The 22,088-nt window shown below is 51.3% G+C and overlaps 1 protein-coding gene across 1 annotated transcript in view; it reads right to left on the reverse strand.

Annotated features, from left to right (window-relative positions):
• Positions 1-251: 251 nt before the first annotated feature.
• Positions 252-22,088, reverse strand: part of LOC144509529 (tubulointerstitial nephritis antigen-like) — a 37,420-nt gene continuing 15,583 nt past the window's right edge. Inside the window, exons 3-5 of the mRNA XM_078238434.1 lie at positions 9,558-9,621; positions 7,686-7,754; positions 252-354 (exon numbers count right to left, since the gene is read on the reverse strand). Of these exons, the coding sequence (XP_078094560.1) occupies positions 252-354; positions 7,686-7,754; positions 9,558-9,621 (236 nt within the window). The remainder of the gene's footprint in view (positions 355-7,685; positions 7,755-9,557; positions 9,622-22,088) is intronic.

Below are 22,088 nucleotides of genomic sequence, written 5' to 3' on the forward strand. Positions count from 1 at the left end.
CGTGATGTATCGCCCTCCGGGAAGATAGTTATACTGCTCACTTTCCTAAAATTGGGGAAAGGGGTGGGGCTCTTCCTCCTCCCAAATCCATGGGATGAGTGCATGAGGTCTTGATGTGAGCAAACCTCAGCTGGAATACTACTGGGGATGTTGGCTTTGCCATTTTCCACCCGTTTGATTGCTTTTTACAGCTGATCCACCATGGATTCTATCACAGGGGATGGAGCATAGCCTGGAGCTGCCTCTGTGGATCATTCATAAACATTCTTCCAGCATTGATGGATGATGCTGTCATTCTCAGGAGCAGAAATGTCATCCTGCGAGCAAAGGGCCTTTTGTCCATTTGACCGTGGTCTAATAGGTGATTTTAGAAGAATTATGCATGTCATCATAGTCAACACTCTGTTGGATTTCTTGGGCTCTCTCTCCTGCCATTGTCCCCTGGACTTGTCTTTAGACATTAGCCTCGAGCTGTTGGAATGTTGCCTTCTTGACTTGCGACCTTGGGTTGTTCTGTGAGACAATGAGGACTTCTCGTTTTTGTTCCTGGAGGTCACAAAGTTCAGCATCGTTCTCCAAACCTGCTGATGAGAACGTTCAAACCTAATGGTCAGGACACAGCTGACTCTTTCTGATTGGAATGTTCTGGAATGGAGTTGGTTGTGTGATAGGTCCTGAGCTGAGTTTGTTGAGTCAGGCTGCTTTAAGTCTGAAACATTGATCTTTTTCCTCTTGGGTCTTGCGATGTCTTGGTGCTGGCTAAATCACATCACCGATCGAACAAGTTGATAACCTACCCAGGAGGCATCAGTCCATCACATATCGAGTGATCACTTAGCTCTTTGACAATGACATAATTCCAGGAGTTGCCAATGTTTCAATCTAGGAAGTCTCCATGGTTTTGTATTTGTCCTTCTGGGGGGAAGAGGGCGTGTGTTATAATGAGGCTGTGCTGAGCACATTGCCAATGGGAGGACACCATTTACATTGGCTTTTCTCACCCCATTTTCCCCAGTGGTCCCTCTCCAAACATTGGAGTCACAGTCAATCCCAGCATTAAAGATCCCTCCAGAGGGATGAGCTTTTGTTCTTTTGTGATGGCAGTGAGGATTTCACCAAGGTCAGAATAGAACTTTTCCTTAACATCTTCATCAGAGTAGAGAGTCATGAGTCTGTGCTGAAGGTAGCATAGAATCATAGAAACCCTACAGTACAGATAGAGGCCATTCGGCCCATCGAGTCTGCACCGACCACAATTCCACCCAGGCCCTACCCCCATATCCCTACATATTTACCCACTAATCCCTCTAACCTACGCATCTCAGGACACCAAGGACAATTTTAGATTGGCCAGTCAACCTAACCCGCACATCTTTGGACTGTGGGAGGAAACCGGAGCACCCAGAGGAAACCCACGCAGACACGGGGAGAATGTGCAAACTCCACACAGACAGTGACCTGAGCCGGGAATCAAAGCCAGGTCCCTGGAGCTGTGAAGCAGCAGTGCTAACCACTGTGCTACCGTGCCGCATGTTGGTTCTTCTTTCTGAACAGTCACTTTTGAGATTCTCTACGTGTGTTCTAACATTCAAAGTTGCAAAATTTGAAGTTTTCTTCCTTTGACCACACAGATAAATGACCCCACAGGATGCCCCAGCCAGGAGAAAGTGGGACAGCCCATTTTTAGGGCACCTTTTCTCACCCTCTTCCCATCTGGGGTGAGCAGAGGGTATCTTGAAGAGCACTGCTTCATCACAGATGATGCTGCCCAAAGACATCTCTGTCCCAACGCAGGAGTCCAACAACCTCCAAGCATCTGTCACCTGAGTGCAGATTTTTGACTGGAGTCTCCCAGCTTCACTGTCCCCATGACCAATCCTCCATTGCCACACAATTTGACAGATGGACCCTGGTAGAGGCCTGTCCATGACTTTATTTAACATCGAGCAACGGTTCCCAACCTGTGGTCAATGAGGATAGTTCAGGTGATCTGTGAGAAAAATCCAATTACGTGTACCTCGCATGTATCATAATCGATGTTACATTATCATTCGCATTGGGATTAATTGGTCAAAATGTGTAAGGGTTATCACAGATGGGGTGTGTGTGATGTTAGGCTGACACAGTGGGGTTGTTACGTGTGGTAGAGCAGTGACTCTGCTAGCAATATCCATTGACTGCTGCATACAGCATTAGCTGTAAAGAAAATGCTGACTGATCTCATGATTGTTTTGTAGAAAGTGATTAAAACAGTTCCTTTTGTCCACTGAATTTCTGAATATTTACAGCTCCACGTGATGTGATGGACAGCGATCACCATCGATTAGCGAGGACCATTGGCTTTCTCGAGGATTGGTACTCGCATGTCTCAGAGTTGCATGATGACGTGAGAGTTCTTTTGCTTGACTCAAAGTTTGCATTCTCACAACGCTGCAGTGATTTTCAGTGGATTGCCAAATTAGCATCTACGGCAAATATTTTCAATCACTTAAATGATCTCAATCTGAGTCTTCAAGGAAAATCAGTGACAGTTTTTCATGTGCAGGACAGAATAAAAGCGATGATGAAGAAGATAGAGACGTGGGCCAAACAACTCGAGCAGTCAAATAACAATTCGTTTGCGAATCTCTCAGATATTTTGGCAGAAATGTAGCAAACAGTGTGAAACGTGACAGAGAGCACCTGCAAAGATTGAAAACACAGCTACGCGAGCACTTCCCTGTTCCCGCTACAAAGTTCCTGGATACAAAATCCCTTTGCGAGCTTGATGATGACATCCTCGCAAGCCTGACCTCAAGAGAGCAATGATGTGGAGATGCCGGCTACCATCGACACCGCAAACTGCCGGCTCCAAGTGGAGAGGATCTCCAAGAAGATCGCGCATATCGACACAGACATCAAGTTTCTACAAAGATGCAAGAAAGCAGACAAGATACCGAAAGGACTACGGATCACGAACCCACTCAGGTCAACCTATAACTCAAAAGAGCAAGACAGGTTTGTCTTTTGCAGACTGTACTGTGTTGTGATTGCTATTGCTAAAATGCTCCTCCATTTTGGACCAGGGAGCGGCGCGGGCTTGGAGGGCCGAAGGGCCTGTTCCTGTGCTGTATTGTTCTTTGTTCTTTGTTATTAAACACTTGTCTGGCTTCCTTCCCCAGAGCCAGATCCAGCACTGCACTATCCCTTGTTGGAGCTTCTATATATTGATACAAAAATCTCCTCTGCATACACATTAAGAAATCTGCTCCATCTAAACTCTTTACACTCTGACTATCTCAGTTTATGTTGGGGAAGTTGAAATCCCCGAGTATAATTACTGATTATTATTCTTATATACCTCTGTGAACTGTCTCCATATTTGCTTCGCTATTTCCCGCTGACTCTTTGGGGGGCCTGTAACACACTCCCAGTAAAACGCTGTGTGGAGCAGCAGGACATTGGAAGGGTGCTAAATGAATACTTCTCATTGATCTTCATTCAGGAAAAGGAGAACGTAGGGAAAAGGCCCAAAGTTTAACAGAGGAACTGGGGAGGTATTGGAGGATTTGACAGACTTAAAAATGGACAAATCCGGAGGACTGAATGAATTGCATCGCAGGCTGCTGTGGGAGGCTAAGCAGGAAATTGCAGAGGCTATGACCCTAATTCCTCTCTGGCCAGGGGGGGAAGTGCCAGAGGACTGGACAATGGTTAATGTGGTCCCACTTTTCAAGAAGGATGCTGGAGATGAACCAGGAAATTACAGACGGGTGAGTCTCATATCAGTGGTAGGGAAACTATTGGAAAAAATCCTAAAGGAGAGAATTAATCCCCACTTGGAAAGGCATGGGGGTTAATTAGGGATAGTCAGCATGGCTTTGTCAAAGGGAGGTCATGCCTCACAAATTCCTTGAAAATGTGATCGAGTGTGTGGATGAGGGAAGTGCAGTAGATTTAAAGTTTTCAAAGTTTAAAAGTTTATTTAGTGGTGTCACAAGTAGGCTTACATTAACATTGCAATGAAGTTAGAGTGAAAATCTCGTAATCGCCACACTCCAGTGTCTCTTCGGGTACACTGAGGGAGAATTTAGCATGGCCAACGCACCTAATCAGCACCATTTTTCGGACTGTGGGAGGAAATTGGAGCAACCGGAGAAAGTGTAGACTCTGCACAGACAGTGACCCAAGCTGGGAATTGAACCCGGGGCTGGTGGTGTGAGGCAACAGTGCCACCGTGTCACCGTGCCACCTTAGAACATAGAACATAGAACAGTACAGCACAGAACAGGCCCTTCGGCCCACGTTGTTGTGCCGAGCTTTGTCTGAAACCCAGATCAAGCTATTTCCTCCCTATCATCCCGAAGTGCTCCATGTGCCTATCCAATAGCTTCTTAAATGTTCCTAAGGTTTCTGACTCCACTATCACAGCAGGCAGTCCATTCCACACCCCAACCACTCTCTGAGTAAAAAACCTACCTCGGACATCCTTCCTATATATCCCACCATGAACCCTATAGTTATGCCCCCTAGTTACCACTCCATTCACTCGAGGAAATAGTCTTTGAACGTTCACTCTATCTATCCCCTTCTTCATCTTATAAACCTTGATCAAGTCTCCTCTCAACCTCCTCCGCTCCAAAGAGAAAAGCCCAAGTTCCCTCAACCTTTCGGGGGCGGCACGGTAGCACAGTGGTTAGCACTGCTGCTTCACAGCTCCAGGGACCTGAGTTCGATTCCCGGCTTGGGTCACTGGCTGTGTGGAGTTTGCACATTCTCCTCGTGTTTGCGTGGGTTTCCTCCGGGTGCTCCGGTTTCCTCCCACAGTCCAAAAATGTGCGGGTTAGGTTGATTGGCCGTGCTAAAAATTGCCCTTAGTGTCCTGAAATGCGTAGGTTAGCGGGATTAGTGGGTAAATATGTAAGGATATGGGGTAGGGCCTGGGTGGGATTGTGGTCGGTGCAGACTCGATGGGCCGAATGGCCTCTTTCTGTACTGTAGGGTTTCTATGTTTCCTCATAAGACCTACCCTCCAAACCAGACAGCATCCTGGTAAATCTCCTTTGCACTCTTTACAGTGTCTCCACATCCTTCTTATAGTGAGGTGACCAAAACTGCACACAATATTCCAAATGTGGTCTCACCAAGGTCCTGTACAGTTGCAGCATAACCCCACGGCTCTTAAATTCAAACCCCCTGTTAATGAACGCCAACACACTATAGGCCTTCTTCACGGCTCTATCCATTTGAGTGGCAACCTTCAGAGATCTATGGATATGAACCCCAAGATCTCTCTGTTCCTCCACATTCTTCAGAACCCTACCTTTGACCCTGTAATCCACATTTAAATTTGTCCTACCAAAATGAATCACCTCGCATTTGTCAGGGTTAAACTCCATTTGCCATTTTTCAGCCCAGCTCTGCATCCTATCTATATCTCTTTGCAGCCTACAACAGCCCTCCACCTCATCCACTACTCCACCAATCTTGGTGTCATCAGCAAATTTACTGATCCACCCTTCAGCCCCCTCCTCCAAGTCATTTATAAAAATGACAACTAGCAGAGGACCAAGCACTGATCCCTGTGGCACTCCGCTGGTAACCGGTTTCCAGTCCGAAAATTTTCCATCCACCACCACCCTCTGTCTTCTGTTAGATAGCCAGTTACCTATCCAATCGGCCAAACTTCCCTCTATCCCACACATCCTTACTTTCTTCATAAGCCGACCATGGGGGACTTTATCAAACGCCTTACTAAAATCCATGTATATGACATCAACTGCACTACCTTCATCTACATACTTAGTTACCTCCTCAAAAAATTCTATCAAATTTGTGAGGCAAGACTTGCCCTTCACAAATCCGTGCTGACTATCCCGGATTAAGCTGCATCTTTCTAAATGGTCGTAAATCCTATCCCTGAGGACCTTTTCCATCAACTTACCGACAACCGAAGTAAGACTAACTGGTCTATAATTACCAGGGTCATTTCTATTCCCTTTCTTAAACAGAGGAACCACATTCGCCACTCTCCAGTCCTCTGGCACCACCCCCGTGGACAGTGAGGACACAAAGATCAATGCCAAAGGCTCTGCTATCTCATCCCTTGCCTCCCAAAGACACCTTGATGCAATTTATATGGATTTCAGCAAAGTTTTTGACAAGGTTTCACATGGGAGACTGTTTGAAAAGGTTAAAGCACATGGAATTCAGGAAAACTTGGTGAGATGCATCAGAAACTGGCTTAATAATAGGATGTGGAGATGCCGGTGTTGGACTGGGGTAAACACAGTAAGAAGTCTCAACACCAGGTTAAAGTCCAGCAGGTTTATTTGGTAGCAAACCATTATTATTCCAATTATTATTCCAATCATTATTCTGTAAATTGAGTTTGTGTCTTTATATGCCCTGTTTGTGAACAGAATTCCCACTCACCTGACGAAGGAGCAGCGCTCCGAAAGCTAGCGGCTTTTGCTACCAAATAAACCTGTTGGACTTTAACCTGGTGTTGTGAGACTTCTTACTTCGTAATTGGACACAGAGGGTGGTGGTAGAAGGTTGTTTGAGTGACTGGAGACTGGTGTTCAGGGGTGTACCACAAGGTTCAGTACTGGCTCCTTATTGTTTGCTATATACAAAAATCATATCAATGATAATGTGGGGGAAATGATAAGCAAGTTTGTAGATGACACCAAGATTGGTAGGGTAGTTAATCGTAAAGAAGAAGGTGGTAGGTTACAGGAAGATGTAGATAGGTTGGTCAGATGGGCAGAGCAGTGACAGATGGTATTTAACCCTGATAAGTGTGAGGTGATGCACTTTGGAAAAAGTAACAAAACAAGGGAGTATTTAATGAATGGCAGGACACTAGGAAGTTCAGAGCAACAGAGGGACCTTGGTGTACTTATTCACAGATCCCTGAAGGCAGCAGAGCAGGTGAATAGCATAGTTAAGGCATATGGGACACTTGCTTTTATCAATCATTTGTGGTATAGGATATAAGAGCAAGGAGGTAATGTTGGAGTAGTACAGAATGTTGGTTAGGCCACAGCTGGGGTACTGTGTGCAGTTCTGGTCACCTCAGGATGTGATTGCACTGGAGGGGCTACAGAGGAGATCCACCAGGATGTTGCCTGGATTTGAGTATTTGAGCTATAATGAGAGACTGGATAGGCTTGGATTGTTTTCTCTGGAGCAGAGAAGGCTGAGGGGGGACATAAGATTATGAGGGGTATAGACAGGGTGAATAGGAAGCAGCTGTTCCCCTTAGTTGAGGGGTCAATCACGAGGGCGTATATTTTAGGATAAGGGGCAGGAGATTCAGAGGGGATTTGAGAAAACATTTTTTCACTCAGAGGGTGGTGGGAATCTGGAATGCGCTGCCTGGGCAGGTAGTGTTGGTCAGAAGCTGTACAACCTTTAAAAAGTATTTGGATGAGCACTTCAAATATCAAAACATTCAAGAATATGGGACAAGTGCTGGAAAATGGAATTAGCATGCCTATAGTGTTAGTTATTATTGGTGCAGGTTCGATGGGCCAAAGGACCTTTTCTGCACTGTATTGATCTATGACTCCCTCTCCCTCCCTCCTTCCGAGGATATCCCTCTGTCTATTCCTAACCAATGCCATCTTCTCTTTGTCACATTCTCCCTCTGAGTAAAGGATTTGTCGACATTTCCTACGGTCTCTCCAATCACTCTGTACTTTGCTCCGTGACTCAGTTGCTGACTTTCCACATTCCTCCTCCTCTCATTAAATACTGCACTGTCAAAACTACAAGAAACAAGCAGGGTAGTTGCCAGTTTTGCTGCGATATGTGCCGGGTTCAGGAGTGCCTCACTGATTAACAATCCTGGGTGTGAGTCAGGATGTTGTGGTTTCAGTGTCTACCTGTGAGAAATGAGCACAAAGTCCAGGCTAAAATTCAGCACACAGACTACACGACACATCAATCGCTGACTGATATTACAGCAAATGAAACTGCAGAATGTGACACATGGAAAAGGGATGTCAGGATTCCAGCCACTTGATCAGAGGTGAGCAGCTCTGGAGATCTGTTCCTGAGGGCACGATGGAGGGGAGCAGAGAGAGGGGTCAGCCTTGGTGGAACAGAACGCTGGATTTCACACAGGGTTCCACAAGAATCACACTGGTGTGAGGATGGTAGACACAGACAGGAGTGAGTTACCATGACAACAGCTTACCTGATAGGAGGAGTTACAAATAGGAGAGAACTCCAGTGAAGGACTGAGGGAGTGCCGCACTGTCAGAGGGTCAGTACTGAGGGAGTGCCGCACTGCCAGAGGGTCTGTGCTGAGGGAGTGCTGCACTGTCAGAGGGTCAGTACTGAGGGAGTGCCGCACTGTCAGAGGGTCAGTACTGAGGGAGTGCCGCACTGTCAGAGGGTCAGTGCTGAGGGAGTGCCGCACTGTCAGAGGGTCAGTACTGAGGGAGTCCCGCACTGTCAGAGGGTCAGTACTGAGGGAGTGTCGCACTGTCAGAGGGTCAGTACTGAGGGAGTGCTGCATTGTCAGAGGGTCAGTACTGAGGGAGTGCCGCACTGTCAGAGGGTCAGTGCTGAGGGAGTGCCGCACTGTCAGAGGGTCAGTACTGAGGGAGTCCCGCACTGTCAGAGGGTCAGTACTGAGGGAGTGCCGCACTGTCAGAGGGTCAGTACTGAGGGAGTGTCGCACTGTCAGAGGGTCAGTACTGAGGGAGTGTCGCACTGTCAGAGGGTCAGTACTAAGGGAGTGCCGCACTGTCAGAGGGTCAGTACTGAGGGAGTGCTGCACTGTCAGAGGGTCAGTACTGAGGGAGTGCCACACTGTCAGAGGGTCAGGACTGAGGGGAGGAAGGGGTGGGGATGGGGGCAGCACTGATTGGAGCTGGCGAGTTGCGCCTGATATTCTGGTCATTATCACATTGTTGTTTTCTGTGTGCAGTGTTTCTGATACGGAAACAATGACCACACTGAGTAAAGAATGACATTTGGACATGAGGTTATAAAAAATGCTACAAATGTACAGGTTAGTAATTTTCACACCAATCAGATTGCGGTGTCCCTGTGTGTACTTCAGGCATATTGACCCAGTTCTCACACGGCATTGGAATGAGGGCAGCAGATTCACCAGAATGGTTCCAGTGACGAGGACCTTCATTATACAGAAGGGAGTATTGTCCTGGGAGAGAAGGTTGAAAGGTGGTTTGATAGAGATATTCAAAACCATGAGGGCTCTGGACAGGGTGGATAGAGAGAAACTGTTCCCATTGGTGGAAGGATCACGAGGCAGAGGGCGCAGATTTAAGGTAATTGTTAAAAGAAGCAATGGGACCTTGAGGAGAAACATTTCTTTTTGCTGCAACTGGTTAGGGTCTGAAACTGCCTGACAGTGTGGTGGAGAAGGCGCTCACTGAGTTGCTCTTGCACAGGGCCAGCATAGAAACAAAGGGACGAATAGCCTCCTCCCATGCTGTAACCATTCTATGACTCTGTATTCCATCTATTTCAGTTTACATCGATAGATTGCAAACACATGGTGCAGTCACTAAACCAGGCTGAGAGCGAATAATCCTTACCACAGGTTGCAGTTCTCGCGATATGTAACCCCTGATGGATACTGGAGCCCATTCTTTGTACAACCTAGAAAAGAGAGAGAGACAATCAGCATAGGACTAAGACAGAGAGCACGAGAGAGGGAGCGAGGGAGAGCGAGGGGGAGTGAGGGAGAGTGAGGGAGAGTGAGAGAGAGCGCGAGAGCGAGGGAGAGCGAGAAGGAGAGTGAGAGAGCAAGAGAGAGAGAGGGAGCATGAGAGAGCGAGGGAGAGTCCGGGTTGGACACCCTCGAGGTGAGTTTGTCATTTGAGGCTCTCCCCAATGTGACCATAACCCCATCATGCCTCCACACACCTTGCTTCCAAATAAGACTGCCTGGGATCACGTACTGTATTGTGAATCTTCACCCGGTCTGGTGAACTGAAGTCAGGCCTCAGGATGCCGGTCACCTCTTCACTGCAGCTCACTAAACATCTGCCCCATTCATCGCAGCAAGACATCCATGCCATCACAACTGGGCTACCCACAGTGCGTTCCCCTGACTGCTCACCATTTTTAAGTGCTGGCATTCTGATAGAATTCAGTCCAAATCTCCAGCTCTCTTGCTGTACCCAGAGCAATCCAATCTCCAAATATTTCAGAACCGTTTCAAACTGAGACACACGCTTTCCACTGGCCTGTCCTGGGACTTGCAGCAGCAATTCACTCCAAATGTCCCTCAGTGAGGGGGCAGCCCCGAGTACCCTTCACCCGACTCCCAGCCCCGAGTACTCTTCACCCGACTCCCGCCCTGAGTACTCTTCACCCAACTCCCAGCCCCGAGTACTCTTCACCCGACTCCCAGCCCCGAGTACCCTTCACCCGACTCCCAGCCCCGAGTACTCTTCACCCGACTCCCAGCCCCGAGTACTCTTCACCCGACTCCCAGCCCCGAGTACTCTTCACCCGACTCCCAGCCCCGAGTACTCTTCACCCGACTCCCAGCCCCGAGTACTCTTCACCCGACTCCCAGCCCCGAGTACTCTTCACCCGACTCCCAGCCCCGAGTACTCTTCACCCGACTCCCAGCCCCGAGTGCTCTTCACCCGACTCCCAGCCCCGCGTACCCTTCACCCGACTCCCAGCCCCGAGTACTCTTCACCCGACTCCCAGCCCCGAGTACTCTTCACCCGACTCCCAGCCCCGAGTACTCTTCACCCGAGTCCCAGCCCCGAGTACTCTTCACCCGACTCCCAGCCCCGAGTACTCTTCACCCGACTCCCAGCCCCGAGTACTCTTCACCCGACTCCCAGCCCCGAGTACTCTTCACCCGACTCCCAGCCCCGAGTACTCTTCACCCGACTCCCAGCCCCGAGTACCCTTCACCCGACTCCCAGCCCCGAGTACTCTTCACCCGACTCCCAGCCCCGAGTACCCTTCACCCGACTCCCAGCCCCGAGTACTCTTCACCCGACTCCCAGCCCCGAGTACTCTTCACCCGACTCCCAGCCCCGAGTACCCTTCACCCGACTCCCAGCCCCGAGTACTCTTCACCCGACTCCCAGCCCCGAGTACCCTTCACCCGACTCCCAGCCCCGAGTACTCTTCACCCGACTCCCAGCCCCGAGTACTCGTCACCCGACTCCCAGCCCCGAGTACTCTTCAGCCGACTCCCAGCCCCGAGTACTCTTCACCCGACTCCCAGCCCCGAGTACCCTTCACCCGACTCCCAGCCCCGAGTACTCTTCACCCGACTCCCAGCCCCGAGTACTCTTCACCCGACTCCCAGACCCGAGTACCCTTCACCCGACTCCCAGCCCCGAGTACTCTTCACCCGACTCCCAGCCCCGAGTACTCTTCACCCGACTCCCAGCCCCGAGTACTCTTCACCCGACTCCCAAAGATTATGGAGCCAGGCGCCCAGTGAGATAATCGGAAGATATGTCACCCCAAAACCCCACTATTCCCCCGAAACAAACTCTATACAATCCCTTCCTGCTCATCAATACCCCTCCTTGAGAAATAGCCCTTTGATTTACTCAAAATCCTTCAGTCTCCCCCTTAGATAGTAAATACAGTCAGAGGCTTACAACATGGAAACAGGCCCTTCAGCCCAACTTGTCCATGCCACCCAGTTTTACCATGAAGCTGGTCCCAATTGGTCGCGTTTGGCCCTCTATACCAACCTTATCCATGTAACTGTCTAAATGCTTTTTAAAAGACAAAATTGCACCCACCTTAACTACTGCCTCTGGCAACTCGTTCCAGACACTCACCACCCTCTGTGTGAAAAAAGTGCCCATCTGGACCCTTTTGTATCTCTCCCCTCTCACTAGACTCCTCTACCATTGAGAAAACATGTTGACTATCTAGCTGATCTGTGCCCCTCATAATTTTAAAGACTTCTATAAAAACACCCCTAAGACTCCTACGCTCCAGGGAAAAAAGTCACAGTCTATCTAGCCTCTCCTTATTACTCAAACCATCAAGTCCCGGTAGCATCAGTGAGAGTCAGTGTGTGTGGAGCCCGTACCCCAGCGAGTGTCAGTGTGTGTGGAACCCGCACCCCAGTGAGAATCAGTGTGTGTGGGGCAAGTACCCGAGTGAGAATCAGTGTGTGTGGAGCCCGTACCCCAGTGAGAATCAGTGTGTGTGGGGCAAGTACCCCAGTGAGAGTCAGTGTGTGTGGAACCTGTACCCCAGTGAGAGTCAGTGTGTGTGGAGCCCGTACCCCAGTGAGAGTCAGTGTGTGTGGAACAAGTACCCCAGTGAGTGTCAGTGTGTGTGGGACCTGTACCGCAGTGAGAGTCAGTGTGTGGAACCCGTACCCCAGTGAGTGTCAGAGTGTGTGGAACCCGTACCCCAGTGAGTGTCAGTGTGTGTGGAACCTGTACCCCAGTGAGAGTCAGTGTGTGTGGAACCCGTACCCGAGTGAGAGTCAGTGTGTGGAACCCGTACCCCAGTGAGAGTCAGTGTGTGTGGAACCCGTACCCCAGTGAGAGTCAGTGTGTGTGGAACCCGTACCCCAGTGAGTGTCAGTGTGTGTGGGACCCGTACCCAGTGAGAGTCAGTGTGTGTGGGACCCATACCTCAGTGAGAGTCAGTGTGTGTGACACCCGTACCCCAGTGAGAGTCAGTGTGTGTGTGGAACCCATACCCCAGTGAGAGTCAGTGTGTGTGGAACCCGTACCCCAGTGAGAGTCAGTGTGTGTGGAACCCGCACCCCAGTGAGAGTCAGTGTGTGTGGGACCCGTACCCCAGTGAGAGTCAGTGTGTGTGGAACCCATACCCCAGTGAGAGTCAGTGTGTGTGGAACCCGTACCCCAGTGAGAGTCAGTGTGTGTGGAACACGCGCCCCAGTGAGAGTCAGTGTGTGTGGGACCCGTATCCCGGTGAGAGTCAGTGTGTGTGGGGCATGTACCCCAGCGAGAGTCAGTGTGTGTGGAACCCGCACCCCAGTGAGAGTCAGTGTGTGTGGAACACGCGCCCCAGTGAGAGTCAGTGTGTGTGGGACCCGTACCCCAGTGAGAGTCAGTGTGTGTGGAACCCGTACCCCAGCGAGTGTCAGTGTGTGTGGAACAAGTACCCCAGTGAGAGTCAGTGTGTGTGGGACCCGTACCCCAGTGAGTGTCAGTGTGTGTGGAACCCGTACCCCAGTGAGTGTCAGAGTGTGTGGAACCCGTACCCCAGTGAGTGTCAGTGTGTGTGGAACCTGTACCCCAGTGAGAGTCAGTGTGTGTGGGACCCGTACCCCAGTGAGTGTCAGTGTGTGAGAAACCCGTACCCCAGTGAGTGTCACTGTGTGTGGAACCCGTACCCCAGTGAGAGTCAGTGTGTGTGGGGCATGTACTCCAGCGAGAGTCAGTGTGTGTGGGACCCGTACCCCAGTGAGAGTCAGTGTGTGTGGGACCCGTACCCCAGTGAGAGTCAGTGTGTGTGGAACCCGTACCCCAGTGAGAGTCAGTGTGTGTGGGACCCGTACCCCAGTGAGAGTCAGTGTGTGTGGAACAAGTACCCCAGTGAGAGTCAGTGTGTGTGGGACCCGTACCCCAGTGAGTGTCAGTGTGTGTGGAACCCGTACCCCAGTGAGTGTCAGAGTGTGTGGAACCCGTACCCCAGTGAGTGTCAGTGTGTGTGGAACCTGTACCCCAGTGAGAGTCAGTGTGTGTGGGACCCGTACCCCAGTGAGTGTCAGTGTGTGTGAAACCCGTACCCCAGTGAGTGTCACTGTGTGTGGAACCCGTACCCCAGTGAGAGTCAGTGTGTGTGGGGCATGTACTCCAGCGAGAGTCAGTGTGTGTGGGACCCGTACCCCAGTGAGAGTCAGTGTGTGTGGAACCCGTACCCCAGTGAGAGTCAGTGTGTGTGGGACCCGTACCCCAGTGAGAGTCAGTGTGTGTGGAACCCGTACCCCAGCGAGTGTCAGTGTGTGTGGAACCCGTACCCCAGTGAGTGTCAGTGTGTGTGGAACCCGTACCCCAGTGAGTGTCAGAGTGTGGAACCCGTACCCCAGTGAGAGTCAGTGTGTGTGGCACCCGTACCCCAGTGAGTGTCAGTGTGTGTAGAACCACACCCCAGTGAGAGTCAGTGTCTGTGGGACCCGTACCCCAGTGAGAGTCAGTATGTGTGTGGCAAGTACCCCAGTGAGAGTCAGTGTGTGTGGAACCTGTACCCCAGTGAGAGTCAGTGTGTGTGGGACCCGTACCCCAGTGAGTGTCAGTGTGTGTGGAACCCGTACCCCAGTGAGTGTCACTGTGTGTGGAACCCGTACCCCAGTGAGAGTCAGTGTGTGTGGGGCATGTACTCCAGCGAGAGTCAGTGTGTGTGGGACCCGTACCCCAGTGAGAGTCAGTGTGTGTGGAACCCGTACCCCAGTGAGAATCAGTGTGTGTGGGACCCGTACCCCAGTGAGAGTCAGTGTGTGTGGAACCCGTACCCCAGCGAGTGTCAGCGTGTGTGGAACAAGTACCCCAGTGAGAGTCAGTGTGTGTGGGACCCGTACCCCAGTGAGTGTCAGTGTGTGTGGAACCCGTACCCCAGTGAGTGTCAGTGTGTGTGGAACCCATATCCCAGTGAGTATCAGTGTGTGTGGGACCCGCACCCCAGTGAGAGTCAGTGTGTGGGACCCGTACCTCAGTGAGAGTCAGTGTGTGTGAGACCCGCACCCCAATGAGAGTCAGTGTGTGTGGAACCCGTACCCCAGTGAGAGTCAGTGTGTGTGGGACCCATATCCCAGTGAGAGTCAGTGTGTGTGGAACCCGTACCCCAGTGAGAGTCAGTGTGTGGAACCCGTACCCCAGTGAGAGTCAGTGTGTGTGGAACCCGTACCCCAGTGAGAGTCAGTGTGTGGAACCCGTACCCCAGTGAGAGTCAGTGTGTGTGGGACCCGTACCCCAGTGAGAGTCAGTGTGTGTGGAACCCGTACCCCAGTGAGAGTCAGTGTGTGTGGAACCCGCACCCCAGTGAGAGTCAGTGTGTGTGGAACACGCGCCCCAGTGAGAGTCAGTGTGTGTGGAACCCGCACCCCAGTGAGAGTCAGTGTGTGTGGAACCCGTACCCCAGTGAGAGTCAGTGTGTGTGGAACCAGCACCCCAGTTAGAGTCAGTGTGTGTGGAACCCGTACCCCAGCGAGAGTCAGTGTGTGTGGAACCCGTACCCCAGTGAGAGTCAGTGTGTGTGGAACCCGTACCCCAGTGAGTGTCAGTGTGTGTGGAACCACACCCCAGTGAGAGTCAGTGTCTGTGGGACCCGTACCCCAGTGAGAGTCAGTATGTGTGTGGCAAGTACCCCAGTGAGAGTCAGTGTGTGTGGAACCCGTACCCCAGCGAGAGTCAGTGTGTGTGGAACACGCGCCCCAGTGAGAGTCAGTGTGTGTGGGACCCGCATCCCAGTGAGAGTCAGTGTGTGTGGAACCCGCACCCCAGTGAGAGTCAGTGTGTGTGGAACCCGCACCCCAGTGAGTGTCAGTGTGTGTGGAACCCGCACCCCAGTGAGAGTCAGTGTGTGTGGAACCCGTACCCCAGCGAGTGTCAGTGTGTGTGGAACCCGCACCCCAGTGAGAGTCAGTGTGTGTGGAACCCGCACCCCAGTGAGAGTCAGTGTGTGTGGAACCCGTACCCCAGTGAGAGTCAGTGTGTGTGGAACCAGCACCCCAGTTAGAGTCAGTGTGTGTGGAACCCGTACCCCAGCGAGAGTCAGTGTGTGTGGAACCCGTACCCCAGTGAGAGTCAGTGTGTGGAACCCGTACCCCAGTGAGAGTCAGTGTGTGTGGAACCCGTACCCCAGTGAGAGTCAGTGTGTGGAACCCGTACCCCAGTGAGAGTCAGTGTGTGTGGAACCCGTACCCCAGTGAGTGTCAGTGTGTGTGGAACCACACCCCAGTGAGAGTCAGTGTGTGTGGAACCCGTACCCCAGTGAGAGTCAGTGTGTGTGTGGCAAGTACCCCAGTGAGAGTCAGTGTGTGTGGAACCCGTACCCCAGCGAGAGTCAGTGTGTGTGGAACCCGTACCCCAGTGAGAGTCAGTGTGTGTGGAACACGCGCCCCAGTGAGAGTCAGTGTGTGTGGAACACGCGCCCCAGTGAGATTCAGTGTGTGTGGAACACGTACCCCAGCGAGAGTCAGTGTGTGTGGGACCCGTACCCCAGTGAGAGTCAGTGTGTGTGGAACCCGTACCCCAGTGAGAGTCAGTGTGTGTGGAACCCGCACCCCAGTGAGAGTCAGTGTGTGTGGAACCCGTACCCCAGCGAGAGTCAGTGTGTGTGGAACCCGTACCCCAGCGAGAGTCAGTGTGTGTGGAACCCGTACCCCAGTGAGAGTCAGTGTGTGTGGAACCCGTACCCCAGTGAGAGTCAGTGTGTGGAACCCGTACCCCAGTGAGAGTCAGTGTGTGTGGAACCCGCACCCCAGTGAGTGTCAGTGTGTGTGGAACCACACCCCAGTGAGAGTCAGTGTCTGTGGGACCCGTACCCCAGTGAGAGTCAGTATGTGTGTGGCAAGTACCCCAGTGAGAGTCAGTGTGTGTGGAACCCGTACCCCAGCGAGAGTCAGTGTGTGTGGAACACGCGCCCCAGTGAGAGTCAGTGTGTGTGGAACACGCGCCCCAGTGAGAGTCAGTGTGTGTGGAACACGCGCCCCAGTGAGATTCAGTGTGTGTGGAACACGCGCCCCAGTGAGATTCAGTGTGTGTGGAACACGCGCCCCAGTGAGAGTCAGTGTGTGTGGGACCCGTACCCCAGTGAGTGTCAGTGTGTGTGGAACCCGTACCCCAGTGAGTGTCAGAGTGTGTGGAACCCGTACCCCAGTGAGAGTCAGTGTGTGTGGAACCCGTACCCCAGCGAGTGTCAGTGTGTGTGGAACCCGTACCCCAGTGAGAGTCAGTGTGTGTGGAACCCGCACCCCAGTGAGTGTCAGAAGCTACAAGTCTCGAGAGAAGAATATCACATTCCTATTTAAGTGTGTCAGAGTAAATTTCATTCCTTAGTCCACTTATCTTCACATTTCAATGGGACTAAACAGCCGAGGTTAATTGGGACAGACATCTTGAGGTAATTCTGGCAGTATTCATTCTCAGTAATCTTCAGTGTGTGATGATTTGAAGGAATGCGATTGAGTTTGTAACCTCATTAAATGGCTGGCAGTGTTATAATATTTCCTTTGCATGGAGTATAATGTGGAGGACACCTTGCTAATCCTAGAGGAATGCCCTCTGCAATCTCAGGTATGCAACCTCCCCCCTTACAGCTCTATTGCAAGGTGTCTGCTCCCTCTCAACAGCCTGGAATCCTCAGCATTGACCCATCAAAAATCTCCCTTCAATCTGACTTTTCCTTTAAAGGGGGAAGTGAGAGCAGGCAATTGAGTCGAATGATCAGCCATGATCATATTAAGACCATAAGATATAGGAGCAGAATTGGGCCATTCGGTCCATTGAGTCTGCTCCGCCATTCAACCATGGCTGATATCATTCTTAGCCCCATTCTCCTATCTTCTCCCCATAACCCTTGATCCCCTAATTGATCAAGAACCTACCTATCTCTGTCTTAAAGACACTCAATGACCTGGCCTCCACAGTCCTCTGTGGCAATGCATTCCACAGATTCATCACTCTGGCTGAAAAGATTCCTCCTCATCTCAGTTTTAAAGGAGCGTCTCTTCACTCTGAGACTGTGCCCTCGAGTTCTAGTCTCTCCCACTAGTAGAAACATCCTCTCCACGTCCACATCTGGGCCTCTCAGTATTCTGTGAGTTTCAATTAGATCCTCCCTCATCCTTCTAAACTCCATCGAGTACAGATCCAGAATCCTCAAGCGCTCCTCATATGACAAACCCTTCATTCCTGGCATCATTCTTGTGAACCTCCTCTGGACCCCCTCCAAGGCCAGCACATCCTTCCTTTAAGTATGGGACCCAAAACTGTTCACAATATTCCAAATGGGGTCTGACCAGAGCCTTATAAAGCCTCAGCAATACATCCCTGCTCTTATATTCTAGCCCTCTAGAAATGAATGTTAACATTGAACTTGCCTTCCTAACTGCCAACTGAACCTGCACGTTAACCTCAAGGTAATCTTGAACCAGGACTCCCAAGTCCCTTTGCGCTTCAGATTTCCAAAGCCTTTTCCCAGTTAGAAAATAGTCTATGCCTCTATTCTTCCTACCAATGTCCATAACCTCACACGTTCCCACATTGTATTCCACCTGCCACTTCTTTGCTCACTTTCCTAGCCTGTCCAAGTCAATCTGCAGCCTCATTTTGAATGGTGAAGCAGGCTCGAAGGACTGAATGGCCGATACTTGTTCCTATTTTCTATGTTTCTATGCACACCCCCACAGTGACTGCCCCTCCCCACACAGACCACCCCCCACCAAACAGACTGTCCCTCCCCCAGAATGACTGCCTCCTCCCCACACAGATCACCCCCCACTACCCCACACAGACTGTCCCTCCCCCAGAGTGACTGCCTCCTCCCCACACAGACCACCTGTGGTAAACCACTGTTAAGCTTATTGCCTGTGTGTGCGTGACATGCCTGGGCATGCCCCTGCTGGCCCTGCCTGAGACTCCTCCCCCCCTGTTCCAGGTATAAAGGTGACTGCCCCCCACCCCCCTGCCTCAGTCTCGGGACCAGTTCATCAGCATGGGTGTGCTCCAAGTCTTTTGCGAATAAAAGCCTATTTGTTCTTGCATACAAACTAGTCTTTGCTTGATTGATAGTGCATCAATTTTATTCGCAAAAAGTTTTGGGATGGAGCAGATAAACTCGATAGATTAGAATTGGATCCTCAAGCCGTAGGAGCCTCTAACAGCTTTGATCACTGTTTGCGATGTTTCAAAACTTTCCTCACCGGCTCCGCCTCCGTCATCCGGACCGAAACCAACAAGCTCCACGTGCTCCACACCCGGGTAAGCGATCAAGTATTCTCGATGATTAGAGACGCTGAAACTTACGAGGATGCGATCGAACTTTTAAAAGGCCAGTACAACAAACAGACTAATGTAATCTACGCCAGACATCTTCTGGCTACTCGCAGACAACAGCCAGGAGAATCGGGCGCCCAATTCCTGCGTGTGTTGCGAGCACTTGGCAGGGCCTGCAACTGCAAGGCCGTAACAGCCGCCCAAAACACTGAGGACTTAATCAGAGATGCCTATGTCACGGGTATCAGGTCAAACTATATCCGACAACGATTGCTGGAACAGGGTGGGCTGGACCTACAAAAGACTGTAGCGCTTGCCGACTCGTTAGAGGTGGCCTTCCGTAATCTCGAGGCCTACACCCCCGACCACGGGGGCGCATCGTGGACGCCGCAGTTGCCGCCACCTCTGTACTCGGGAGGGCCGCAGGCCTACGCCACGCCACGTCCCACCAATGACCTGACCGCTGCGGCAGTCTCTGGAGGCCCGAAGTGCTACTTCTGCAGCCTGGGGAAGCACTCCCGACAACGCTGCCCGGTGAAGGATGCGATCTGCTCCGGGTGTGGAAAGAAGGGCCATTGACGGGTGGATCAGTAAATTTGCTGATGACACCAAGATTGGTGGAGTAGTGGATGAGGTGGAGGGCTGTTGTAGGCTGCAAAGAGACATAGATAGGATGCAAAGCTGGGCTGAAAAATGGCAAATGGAGTTTAACCCTGATAAATGTGAGGTGATTCATTTTGGTAGGACTAATTTAAATGTGGATTACAGGGTCAAAGGTAGGGTTCTGAAGACTGTGGAGGAACAGAGAGATCTTGGGGTCCATATCCACAGATCTCTAAAGGTTGCCACTCAAGTGGATAGATCTGTGAAGAAGGCATATAGTGTGTTAGCTTTTATTAACAGGGGGTTGGAGTTTAAGAGCCGTGGGGTTATGCTGCAACTGTATAGGACCTTAGTGAGACCACATTTGGAATATTGTGTGCAGTTCTGGTCACCTCACTATAAGAAGGATGTGGAAGCGCTGGAAAGAGTGCAGAGGAGATTTACCAGGATGCTGCCTGGTTTGGAGGGTAGGTCTTATGAGGAAAGGTTGAGGGAGCTAGGGCTGTTCTCTCTGGAGCGGAGGAGGTTGAGGGGAGACTTAATAGAGGTTTATAAAATGATGAAGGGGATAGATAGAGTGAACGTTCAAAGACTATTTCCTCGGGTGAATGGAGCTATTACAAGGGGGCATAACTATAGGGTTCGTGGTGGGAGATATAGGAAGGATATCAGAGGTAGGTTCTTTACGCAGAGAGTTGTTGGGGTGTGGAATGGACTGCCTGCAGTGATAGTGGAGTCAGAAACTTTAGGAACATTTAAGCGGTTATTGGATAGGCACATGGAGCACACCAGGATGATAGGGAGTGGGACAGCTTGATCTTGGTTTCAGATAAAGCTCGGCACAACATCGTGGGCCGAAGGGCCTGTTCTGTGCTGTACTGTTCTATGTTCTATGATGCGAAGGTATGCAGGGCGCCACTACTTAGCTGGTAAACGATTCCCCCTACTCACGGACCAACGGTCAGTTGCATTCATGTTTAATAACACGCAGCGGGGCAAGATCAAAAATGATAGAATATTGAGGTGGAGAATCGAGCTTTCCACCAACAATTGCGACATCTTATACCGGCCCGGGAAGCTCAATGAGCCCCCAGACGCCCTGTCCCAGGGAATATGTGCCAGTGCACAAATAGACCAATTGCAGACTCTCCACAACGACCTCTGCCACCCGGGCGTCACCAGGTTTTTTTCACTTCATTAAAGCCCGTAACCTGCCCTACTCCATTGAGGAAGTCAGGTCTATAACCAGGCACTGCCAGGTCTGCGCAGAGTGCAAGCTGCACTTCTATCGGCCAGACAGAGCACATCTCAAAGGCCACCCGCCCTTTCGAACGCCTAAGCGTCGACTTCAAAGGCCCCCTCCCCTTTTCTGACCGCAACATATACTTCCTCAACGTCATTTTCGAATATTCACGTTTCCCCTTCGCTATTCCCTGCCCGGATATGACCTCGGCCACGGTCGTCAGGGCCCTGCACAGCCTCTTCACCCTGTTCGGTTTCCCTAGCTATATCCATAGCGACCAGGGATCCTCCTTTATGAGTGATGAGCTGCGACAGTACCTGCTCTCCAAAGGCATAGCCTCGAGTAGGACCACCAGCTACAACCCCAGGGGGAACGGACAGGTAGAGAGGGAGAACGCGACAGTCTGGAAGGCCGTTTTACTAGCTCTGAGGTCTAAAGGTCTTCCAGTCACCCGCTGGCAAGAGATCTGATGCATTACACTCGATTAGATCACTCCTTTGCACAGCTACCAATGCTACTCCTCATGAAAGAATGTTTGTTTTCCCCAGGAAGTCCTCCTCGGGGATCTCACTACCGTAGTGGCTGACGTCTCCAGGCCCTGTCCTTCTCCGGAAGCACGTGAGGACCCATAAGTCCGACCCCCTAGTCGAAAGGGTCCAGCTCCTCCATGCCAACCCCCAATACGCCTATGTGGTGTACCCCGATGGGCGGGAGGACACGGTCTCCATTAGAGACCTGGCACCCGCAGGTGCCCAGGGACCACGACGACCCACAACCCCACACCCCCAACCCCCGTATACAGCACGCCTGAGCCCCAGGGGCCACCACCACGCACCCGACAATCGGAAGGGACGACAGACAACTCGAGCGACTACGGCCTGGCGCCTGAACCAACACCGCAGCCACCGGAACCGACACCACAGCCGGCACTACGGCGGTCGCAGCGGCAGATCAAGCCCCCAGAGAGACTGAATTTGTAAATTTGTAATTCTGTAAATATTCTTCCACCCACCTTACCCCCGCCGGACTCTTTTTTAAAAGCAGGGGGTGAATGTGGTAAAGCACTGTTAAGCTTATTGCCTGTGTGTGTGTGTGAGACATGCCTGGGCATGCCCCTGCTGTCCCTGCCTGAGACTCCTCCCCCCCTGGTCCAGGTATAAAGGTGACTGCTCCCCACCCCCCTGCCTCAGTCTCTGGACCAGTTCATCGGCATGGGTGTGCTCTAAGTCTTTGGCGAATAAAAGCCTATTTGTTCTTGCATACAAACTAGTCTTTGGTTAATTGATAGTGCATCACCACCCCCCACAGAC

The sequence above is a fragment of the Mustelus asterias genome, chromosome 21 (genome assembly GCF_964213995.1).
Source record: "Mustelus asterias chromosome 21, sMusAst1.hap1.1, whole genome shotgun sequence".
NCBI classification, from domain to species: Eukaryota; Metazoa; Chordata; class Chondrichthyes; order Carcharhiniformes; family Triakidae; genus Mustelus; species Mustelus asterias.